The sequence below is a fragment of the Colobus angolensis genome, unplaced genomic scaffold (assembly GCF_000951035.1).
Source record: "Colobus angolensis palliatus isolate OR3802 unplaced genomic scaffold, Cang.pa_1.0 Scaffold151, whole genome shotgun sequence".
In the NCBI taxonomy this organism is placed as follows: Eukaryota; Metazoa; Chordata; class Mammalia; order Primates; family Cercopithecidae; genus Colobus; species Colobus angolensis.
This window is the reverse complement of record NW_012114611.1, coordinates 3,115,140-3,126,706: the sequence shown is the minus strand read 5'-3', so window position 1 is coordinate 3,126,706 and position 11,567 is coordinate 3,115,140. Positions and strand designations below refer to the sequence as shown.

The window sequence follows — 11,567 nt, the reverse complement described above, 5'->3', positions numbered from 1 at the left end:
TATATGTGTATATTTTTTAATTGAAATAGAGTCTTGCTCTGTCACTCAGGCTGGAGTGCAGTGGCGCAATCTCGGCTCACTGCAACCTCTGCTTCCTGGGTTCAAGTGAATCTCCTGCCTCAGCCTCCCAATTACAGGCACACACCATGATGCCGGGCTAATTTTCTGTATTTTTAGTACAGACAGGGTTTCGCCATGTTGGCCAGGCTGGTCTTGAACTCCTGACCTCAAGTGATCCACCCGCCTTGGCCTCCCAAGTGCTGGGATTATAGACGTGAACCACTGTGCCTGGCCTTAAATAAAATATGTTAAAATTAATTTCACTTGTTTCATTTTATTTTCTCTTTTTTTTTTGAGATAAAGTCTCGCTCCATTGCCCAGGCTGGAGTGCAGTGGTGTGATCTCAGTCACTGCAACCTCCGCTTCCCAGGTTCAAGCGATTCTCCTGCCTCAGCCTCCCAGGTAGCTGAGATTACAGGCATGCACCACCCTGCGTGGCTAATTTTTGTAATTTTTGTAGAGACCGGGTTTCACCATGTTGGCCAGGCTGGTCTCAAACTCCTGACCTCAAGTGATCCACCCGCCTTGGCCTCCCAAAGTGCTGGGATTACAGGCATGAGCCACTGCACTCGGCCCATTTTACTTTTTTAAAAGTAACTATTAGACAATTTAAAATATGTGGCTCACATTATATTTCTGTTGGACAATGCTGACCTAGGTAATTTACATTTAACATCAATGTGATTGGGTTTAAATCTACCATCTTGCTCTTTTTTCCTATTTGTTCTATCTGTTCTTTTTATCTTTTTTCTTCTTTCCAACTCTTTTGAATTTTTAAAGTTCCATTTTATCTCCATTATTGGCTTAGTAAATATATCTTGCTTTTAATTTTTACGTTTTAGTGGTTACTCTATGATTTACTATGCCTTTAACTTATCATAGTCTACCTTCATATAACATTATACCACTTTATGTAGAGTATAAGGATCTTCCAATAGTATATTTGTCCATTTTGTCTCCTTCTTTGTGCTGTGATTATATTTTACTTCTATATGTTATAAATCCCACAGTATGTTGTTTTAGTTCTGCCTTAGTCACCTCTCTTCTAGACATATGAAAAAATGAGAGCAACTCCACTCCTCTTCATTCCTTTGTGTAGACTGACATTTCCATTTGCAATTTTTCTTCTGCCTGAGGAACACATAATATTTTTTCTGGTACAGGTCTGCTGGTGCTGAATTCTATCAGCATTTGTTTGTCTGGAAAAGTACAGCCTTATTTTTTGAAAGATATATTTGCTGGGTATAGAATTTTTATTGTTTCTTCTGCAGTACTTTAAAGATGTAGCTACACTGTCTTCTGGCCTACATCATTTCTGACAGTTATACCTATCTTTGTTCTGTACTTAATGTGCCTTTTTCCTTCTGGTTGCACTTAGTATTTTTATCACCAGTTTTCAGCAACTTGATTACTATATATTTTAGCATGATGTTTCTTTTACTTGGGGGATGGAGAACTTCTCAAACTTGTCAGTTTAGTTTTCAAATTTGGAAAATCTTCCATCACTATTTCTTTAAATAAATTTCTAACACCACCTATGCCCCCACCTTTCCTTCTGGGACTCCAATTACATGCTTAACCTGTCTGGTATAATCCCACAGCTCACTGATGCTCTTGACATCTTTCTTTGACTTTTATTGCGTGTCTACTGCTATTCAAGTTTACGAATTTTTTCTTATGAAGTGTCTGATCTACTATTAATACTACCTTATGTATTTTTATTTCAGATATATTTTTCATTTCTAGAAATTCAATGTCGGTCTTGTTTAAAAATATCTTCCATTTCCCTCCTCATGATGTCCATTTTCTTCTAACTTCTTGAATATGTGGAAGATATTTATAGTAACTTTTTAAATATCCTTGTCTGCTAATTCTAACATTTTGGTCATTTCTGGGTGTTTCTTTTCTCCCTCATCATAAATTGTACTTTCCTTCCTCATGTATTTCTGGTCATTTCTAGTTGGATGCTGGATATTGCAAATTTTATGTTGGGCCTTGTTGTTGCTGGAATTTGTTGTATTCCTTTAAATATTGTTAGGCTTTTCTCTGGGATATAGGTTATCTGGATCGGTTTCAGGCTTTTGAGGCTTGTTTTTAGGCTTTGTGATGATGGGTCCAGAGCAGCCTTTATTCTGGCCTCAGGTGATCCTCTAGAGTCAGTTTTATTTTAGGGTCAGTTTCGCCCTATTTCTGAGGCAATACCCCTCTGAGGATTCTATTCAATGCCCTGTGACTTCGGAGGTTTTTCTACTCTAACTGGTTGGAACATAAACTACTGACACCTGTGCCGGCTCTAAAACTGTGCTGATCCCTTCTTTCTGGTGGTTCTTTCCCCAGCCTCCGGTAGTTTCCTCTCATACATGCACAAACTGGTACTCAGCCAAAGACTGGAGGGAAGCCCCTCTGCACAGGCTCTACCAGTCCCTCCTTCACAACACACACACCACACCCTAGAAAGCTGGGGATATTATAGCATGCATCCCTTTTATTTCCCTTCTCTCAGGGATCACTGCCTGATACTACCTGTTACCCAATGTCTGAAAATTGTTGCTTCATGTTTTGTCTAATTTTCTAGTTAAGCTGAAAGGGTAAATCTTGTTTCCTTTATCATGACCAGACGCAAAAGTCAGTTTTATTTACTTGTATACCCAAATTATATCTATGTATTTCTAAATTTATCTGATGCCTTTTAAAACAATCCTTAGTCCTTCAAAGGAGAACCATTTGGCCATAAAGAGAAACACAAAGCCTAAAGCAGTACTCAGGACAATAAACCTAGAATCTTAAAGTTGGAAGGGATTCCAGAAGTCATCCAATTCAATCTCCAGGAATTAATGCATAGTTTCTAATAATGACACCCATTTGAAAATATTTCCTTCTGTTTCTTGACTGTTTCAATCTACTTCTACTTTTGCAACTAATTTTTCCTTTCTCTGTTTTTCTAAAGAGATAGGGTCTCAGCATCTTGTTCTGTCACCCACCCTGGAGTGGAGTGCAGGGGCACAATCATAACTCATGGCAGCCTCGACAGCCTGGGCTCAAGCAATCCTCCCACCTCAGCTTCCCAGTGTTGGGGTTACAGGCATAAGCCACTGCTCCCAGCGTAATTTCTCCTCACTTTAACTCCATCCTCCCTTCCTTAATTAGATATTTCTATTAATAACTAATCTCCTGACCCAGAATAGAAATCCCCATCTACAGTGTCTTGATTTTAACAGTCTTCTTGCCTCCTTTGGTATTCTTTATATGGCAGCCAGTTCCCACATTCCATTTTTGAGACGTTTTATTATATTAATCCTGTCAATCATTAGTCCTTTGAAGTTGTACGGAATTTAACCAAACTCACCTATAGAGAAATCCATTTATGAAAAATTTTTTAAAACCTACTGTGTGAATAGGTACTGTGGTCTACTTTTCTTTTAGGAATGGGGTATCCTAATGGCTTTCCATACATATCCCAAAAATAGGATTTCTGGGTTTTAATTTCCTTATAAACTGAATCTGATTCCTTTTACTTCCTGGCTCTTATATCCCTTTTTAACTCTGAAAGCCTACAAAGTATGGTACTTTGTTTATAAAATGGTAAGAATAATATATCAGTCACTTATTTTGGAGAAAGTTTTAATACATCTTATAAAAAAGGAAACAGAAAAAGAACAGAAATGATTATTAATGAAAATATCTACTTGAGGGAAGAAGAGAATTGAACAGAGGACAAATCATTTGCAAAAGAAGACTGATAGTTCACAACTGAGAAACAGAATTAAGTTTTGTTTTCTTTTTAAGACACAGAGTCTCGCTCTGTCACCCAGTCTAGAGTGCAGTGGCTCGATTATAGCTCACTATAAACTAAAACTCCTAAACTCAAGCAATCCTCCTTTCTTAGCTCAAGCAATCCTCCTGCTTCAGCCTCCTGAACAGCTGGGACTACAGGCACATGCCATCATGGCTGGCTAATTTTTAATTTTTTTGTAGAGATGGGGTCTTGCTATGTTGCCCAGGCTGCTCTTGAACTCCTGGCCTCAGGTGATCCTCTCACCTTAGCCATCCAAAGCACTGGGATTATAGACATGACCCACTGCGTCTGGCCAAAATTCAGTATTCTTCAATGAGTATCAATACTTAAGGATATCTACTAATACTCCATCAGGATGTTAGCTTCTCAAGGGCAGTAACTTTGAAAGCCTACGAAGCATGGTACTTTGAAAATGGTGCTTTTTAAGATAGCTCCCATCATTATTACAGACATGTGAATTGGCACTCACTTTCAAGGATAACATTATTCTGAACTGAGAAGAAACGCACTCCTACAAAAGTTATGGCTAGGTGTGGTAGGGATAAAGCAGACAAAGAATCTTTCCTTCCTCTCATCTCCTCTAAAATAATGTAATTTCCATTAACTTAGCTTGCTAAAACTCCAGCCTCTGATGGGCCCAGTGAATGGAAAATATGTCCTGATGAATACTGTCTCTGTAAGGAATCTCACTGAGGTAAATGCCACAGTAAATCGCAAGAACTCAGCTCATATCCTACTCATTGCTGCCCTCTAGGAGGTTTTCCATGATTTACAACAAACTAAAGTCTACTATCCCTTTAGAATAACTGACCTCTCCCCACCAGCAATGGCAGGAAAAAAAATGGCAAAAGACCACAGATCAAAAATAACTTAACAGTGGATACTTAAAACTATCCTTGATTTTCATTTCCTCCTTTGATTTGGTGAACTCTTTTTTTCTATTATTTGAACCAATGTTCTAATATCTGAGCCAAAAGAAGCAAAGAGGGTTTCTTCTAAAGAAAGATAGTAACAAACCATGTCTTCCTTATTATTCTTGGTCACAGATATTATTCAGGGAGTGATGAGCTTCTGAAATTTTTATCTTATAAACCAACTAGTGGCAAAAAGAATGGGGCTGGCCCCAGAGAAAACCAGCATCCTGGACATGATACATGGCTCCTAAGTTCTATATATCTGATCCTAAGACCAGGATCCAATTTAAGATTCTAAGGTGGTAAGATATAGTAGATAAGACCCAATACTTGGGTCTTAATCTTGGCTCTGCTGTTTACTAGCTGTATAACCTTGCAAGTTTTTAAATCTTTATATGCCTTGTTTCTTTATCTGTAGAATGGAGATGATAAAACTATCATATCTACCTCCAAAGATATGATGACTATTACAAGAATAAAACACATAAAACATGAATTGTACCTAATGAGGTAAATGATCAATAGTTATTAGCAAATTATTATTTGGAAGGTCTTGATCATGCAAAAGCAGGATATGGATATCTAAAATATTTAATGATTACTACACTGAGAAACTAAAAATCCTCCACAGCTGTGAAGCTTGAGTATACCCAGATTAGGCAGGGATGCTCAAGGAAAGAAAGTACTTAGGAAAAGATACCCAACCCAGTTTTCCTTTGCTGTAAAAATAACCTTCTAAAATAAAACAGGTACCTACAGGTTTAGGTTTAGGAATAGATCACTTTAAAAATTGTAGTGTAATTAACATACTTAAAATAAACTGGAGTTAGGAGGTGAAGACCGTAACTTCCCCAATACCTCAAATATTTAATAATAATATAACTTTGTCAATGTCCATTTAAAAAATATCATACATAAATGGAGGCTATTTTGGAAAGCTTATCATTCATAATGTAAGCAATCTAAAATGAGTAGAACTTAGGTAGAAAGGGAAGTAAAACTGGATTCCTATAAAGAAATCCCAAAGTATTCCTTCATGCTGCAACATGGTCAGCTAATACTTATTTGTTCAGAAGAGATGAACTGCAGAATAAGAGCCTTAAAGAGAGTAAGAATACCAATGAGTGAATGTCTTCTTCAGTGTTCAAATCTTCAATACAAGAAAAGGTAAATTCAGTGGTTCTCAGATTCTTAAATACACCTGAGATGTTTGTTAAAAATGCCTGTCTCCACCACACTCCCTCATGGTTACAAGAATGAAGGGGCCTATGAGAGATGATTTCAATGCAAGTCATCCATGGATCACATTTTGAGAAATAGTGAGATAATGCCTTAATTTAACTGCCACTTAATGTTTGTTATTTGTATGTAAAAATAGATGCAATATTACCTCATCATTGAGCCAATTCAGATGGTTTAGAGTTTGAATATCTTTGCGTGTAATGGTCAGGCGAAATGCTTCACTGAGAACTTCATCCTGATTCCCATTACGAAATACATTCTTTATTTCTTTCTCCATTTCCTGAGAAAACAAAAGGTGTCAAGACATCAAACATGCGTGGCTTCAGAAAAACCATATTTCTCACCAAGCCCCATGTAATCCTCAGACTATATTTATCACCATTCGATTGCTTATAAATTTACTGTTAATCAGTTTACTTCTATGTAACATTTTGGTTTCTATTCCTTCCCAGTAATCCCTGATTACTTCTTTACACTTCATCTAGTCCTCCCTTCTCTTTTTCAGCACAACATTCAGATCCTTGTTTCCATATTAATTCCTAAAATCTGAAATAACCTTCTGCTATCAAATTTTCTAAGCCATGAGAAAAATCAACTATATTTTATATCTCTGGTCCAAACAACTTCCTGAGAAACAGATTTTTTCATGAAAGGTTATAGTAAGAGAGTAAAGGCAGTATCTTTTAGAAATTACTTTCTTAGAGATCTTTTTTCTAAATATAAAATACGGAATTCAGTACAACTATAGTAAGTGTGTTATGCTCACCAGCTACAAGGTAGGTTTCAAAGAGAAGCATGGATAAAGAAACGGATTATCTAAAAATGTACACAGACCTCCACGTATTTTCTAAATTTTCTATAATGGGTTTTATTACTTAAAAAAAGAGCAAACGTCAGCTTACAATTTGGGGTCAAACTATTGTATGTGCGCAATAAGTAAAAATGCACATGACAGGAAAGACAAATGTATTAAATACTTCTCCACTGAAGTTGTTAAAAGCCACCAACAGTTCTTTCATAAATTTTCAATATTTTAAAAATAAAGCCCAGATTGGTATGTAAAATAAGTGAAAGCAGAAATATACAAGAAAACTTAAATACCACGTGTTCTACGGCTTTTTTTTTTTTTGAGATGGAGTTTTGGCCTGTCACCCAGGCTGAAGTACAGAGGCACGATCTCGGCTCACTGCAATCTCTGCCTCCTGGGTTCAAGCACTTCTCCTGTCTCAGCCTCCTGTGTAGCTGGGATTACAAGCACCTGCCACCACGCCCAGCTGATTTTTGTATTTTTGGTAGAGACAGGGTTTCACCATGTTGGCCAGGCTGGTCTCGAACTCCTGACCTCAAGTGATCCACCTGCTTCAGCCTCCCAAAGTGATGGGATTACAGGCGTGAGCCACCATGCTTGACCACTATTACTTTTATGTTTGAAATTCGTCCTAGGGATTCTTTCTAAACATAATACTTGGTAGTGTAGAAATTAAGTGTATATAATTTACCTCTGTAATTTCAGGAAATTCATCTTCACTATCAGTTAATTTATGACCTTTTTTTTGTGTTTCTTGGGCAACAGTAACAGGAATCTCCTTTTCAAGAGGTACACGAAGATGCAGTTCTATTGAATCATGTACTGAATGTTCCTGCTCCTGCAATCTCTGAAAGATAAAACTTCAGAATAAGCGGGATAAAGAAATCTGTGGCTGTTTCTTGACTTATGATAGGGTTATGTCCCAATAAACCTGTCATAAGTCAAGGAGCATGCTGAAATGCCTATTGCTTTCGCTTTTTTGTAAAGTCAAAAAATCATTAGTCAAACCATCACAAGTAGGGGACTATGTATATTTGTCTTATGTAAAATGAGTAGTACTGACTGGACAGACCGAGAACATTTACCACATATCATAACATGCTATGCTACCATACAATCTTGGAATTACAACAGCAATTACCCAAATCTGGGTAACTTTCCAAAATAGTTTCTATTTCGATGTACTATTTATTTGCAATATTATTCCAATTTTCTTTTTTACCTGGTTTTGAAGCTGTAAGGCCAATGCTTTCTGTTCTTCAATCTGGCGCAATCTTTCTCGTGCTCGAGAATCATAAACACTAGTTCTAGAAAATGAAAAGGAATGTGACCAAATGTAGACCACTCTCAGTATCAAACATATTGTTGACGTACACTGAGTATTAAATACAGGACCCTCACTAAGAAAGTCTAAAATCCTTACACTAACTTATCATCCTTATTTTAAGACATAGAGTGAAACCACATAATGTTACTGAAATTACTCTACTCTTTTTATGGACATTATTATTATTTTTTATAGAGATAGGGTCTCACTATGGTGCCCAAGCTGGTCTCAAACTCCTGGGCTCAAGCGACCCCCCTACCTTGGCCTCTCAAAGTGCTAGGATTACAGATGTGAGCCACCACACCTAAACTATTTTTACTGAAATTACTAAAAATATCAGTGCACTGCTAAATGTGAACAGATGATTTGTTAACATTTGTAAACATATAGTTCTTTTCTTAACATGCTTTTAAGATTATAATGAAAGCGAAACTTCAGTCTGGAAATCCAAAAATGGGATTGAACCCCAAAGGAGAAACTAATACAAGATATCGCTGAAGTTTAATTCAAATACTATATTTTTGATAGATTTAAAAAAAATGACTGAGACCAAGGGGTTTGGATAACTCAATAAAGTTCCTTAAAGAAGACTAAATGCTTTCAGTGATTTTGCAAAGTCCAGAAATATGAATTATTCAATAAATTAGTTTTACAAGTGCCAAAATAGGATCATTTATTGTCCCTACTACATAATAGCTAACTCTATTTTTCCAATTTAATTAAGCTTCAACAATTGTTATAGATTTAATAAACATAAGTATAGAAATGTTCCAACTCCAACAAAATTCTGAAAACTCATCAACTTAAAAGTTTTTATAAACAGGTACTTCTTTTTTTTTTTGTGAGACGGAGTCTTACTCTGTTGCCCAGGCTGGAGTGCAGTGGCATAATCTCGGCTCACTGCAACCTCCAACTCCCAGGTTCAAGCAATCCTCCCACCTCAGCCTCCCACATAGCTGGGATTACAGGCGCATGCCACCACGCCCAGCCAATTTTTGTATTTTTAGTAGAGATGAGGTTTCACCATGTTGGCCAGGCTGGTGTTGAACTCCTGACTTCAGATGATCCACCCGCCTCGGCCTCCCAAAGTGCTGGGATTACAGGCGTGAGCCACCATACCCAGCCTAAACAGGTACTTCTTATTGGCAAAAAAACAAAGTGATTGAGAAGGAAAAATGATACCAAAAATAACTTACAATTCTTTGATCCACAGCTCTGCCTGGAAGAAAGTAGAACTATGGGTAGGAAAAGAAAAATTTGACAAATGAGCAGGAGGCTTATGAGAAAATGAAAATATTTTCATCAATAAAAACAATAATTTAAATAGTTTATACGAATGCTTTACAAGTATGGAATAAGTAAAAGGAATCCAAATGACATAACATAACTAACTGGGAAATAAGGAGACACAATCCTTATGCATATATATTAGTTAAAATCATATGGATACATATTAGTTAAAAAGGTGACCCAAAGTTCAGCAATTATATTTGGCATAGCTCCCTACTTGCATGAGAGACCAACATTATGTGAAAGAGGACATCACTTCTCAAAATAATACATTAAGCTAGACCATTGCTCTTCCCAAATGATTTAGGTTGAAAAATTTATTAAAAATCCCCACCCACAAAATAATCTATATCAAATGGCTAACAAGCCAATGAGCCAAAGCAGAGAATCAGCAACACAACTTCATTCCAAAGATGACAGGTCAATTCTAGGTCCATGTGGCTCTTGCTGACAACCCAAGTGATATGCTGAGCAGAGCCACAGGCATGATTAATTGTCCTAGAGCCTCTTGTTTTTCTCAAACTTCCTTATCTCCAAACTTCTAACTAGGCAGGATCTATCACAGAAACAAAAAGAAAAAGAGTGAACACTGTTCCAAAGAAAACTTTTAAATATAGACAATAAGTAAACAGCATCAAACTGGGAGTTAAGAGACTTGGATCAGAGGCCAGGCATGATGGCTCATTCCTGTAATCCTAGTGCTTTAGGAGGCTGAGGTGGGAGGATCGCTTGAGCCAAGAGTTCAAGACCAGACTGGGCAACACAGGGAGACTCTGTCTCTTAAAAAAAAAAAACAAAATCCTCTGCAACTAGAATAGTGCTTGGCACATAGTAGGCATTTAGTTTTCTTTTTTTGACTCTTACTCTGTTGCCCAGGCTGGAGTACAGTGGCACAATCTCGGCTCAATGCAACCTCCACCTCTCGGGTTCAAGAGATTCTCTGGCTTCAGCCTCCTGAGTAGCTGGGATTACAGGCACCTGTCACCACACCCAGCTAACTTTTTTTTTTTTTAAGTAGAGACGAGGTTTCGCCATGTTGGCCAGGCTGGTCTCGAACTCACGACCTCAGGTGATCCATCCACCTTGGCCTTCCCAAAGTGCTAGGATTACAGGCATGAGCCACCATGCCCAGCCATTTAGTATTTCTTGAATGAACAAGTAATGTAGGGGCCAGCAGTTTTCTTCAATGGATCAAGGTATCCACTGGCTCAGGAAAACAAAATGCAGGGAAAATCTGCTTTTCCAAAGAGATGCATTATTTCTCATATAACTAAGGCATATAGTAATAATAACTACAACTGTTTTTGAGCACAAACTTAGTGCTCTACATGTAAAACTCTGCCCTAGATGTTTTATGTACTAGTTAAGCCTAATGAAAATGCCCATATTATTTAAACCTCAACATAATATAAAAAAAAAGAATTATTACTCATACTGTACAGAAATGCAAAAGGAGGTTCAAAAAGATTATTTATCTTGAAAAGCCAGGATTAGAAGTGTTATCTGTCCAATTCCAAAGACTGTGTTCTTTCAACTGTGCCTTTCAATAGATCAAAGCATTAAAAAAAAAGCCAGGGGGAAATGAGTACTTGGGCTACTCAAGAGAGCGCTTCAGCCTACCTAGGAAATTCATTTATTTAACAAAGACTTATTTACTAAGCACCCATCATATGCCAAGCACCATGACCAGCAATGGGTGACAGGTACAAAGGTATTAGTAACAAACAAGGTAGAAGGATGGAAGGAAAAACTTATTTGGCGAATAAGGAAAAACTTATTTGGCAAAGTCAAAGAAATCTTCTGGGAAAAAAAAATAACACCTGGGTGAGATTTTGAAAAGCAAAATTAAGGCCAGGCATGGTGGTTCATGCCTGTAATCCCAGCACTTTGGGAGGCCAAGGTGGGTGGAACACTGGAGGTCAGGAGTTCAAAACCAGCTTGGCCAACATGGTGAAACCCAATCTCTACACAAAAATTAGTTGGGTGTGGTAGCATGTGCCTGTAATCCCAGCTACCCTGGAGGGTAAGGCACGAGAATTGCTCGAACCCGGGAGGCAGAGGTTGCAGTGAGCAGAGACTGTGCCACTGCACTCCAGCCTGGGTGATAGAGCAAGACTCTGTCACACAAAA

At 37.6% G+C, this 11,567-nt stretch overlaps 1 protein-coding gene across 3 annotated transcripts in view; it reads right to left on the bottom strand.

Annotated features, from left to right (window-relative positions):
* Window positions 1-11,567, bottom strand: part of SENP1 (SUMO1/sentrin specific peptidase 1) — a 66,476-nt gene that overhangs the window by 12,888 nt on the left and 42,021 nt on the right. For all 3 annotated transcript variants that reach the window (XM_011936257.1, XM_011936256.1, XM_011936258.1), the window contains exons 10-13: window positions 9,344-9,382; window positions 8,043-8,127; window positions 7,512-7,667; window positions 6,161-6,292 (exon numbers count right to left, since the gene is read on the bottom strand). In XM_011936257.1, the coding sequence (XP_011791647.1) occupies window positions 6,161-6,292; window positions 7,512-7,667; window positions 8,043-8,127; window positions 9,344-9,382 (412 nt within the window). The remainder of the gene's footprint in view (window positions 1-6,160; window positions 6,293-7,511; window positions 7,668-8,042; window positions 8,128-9,343; window positions 9,383-11,567) is intronic.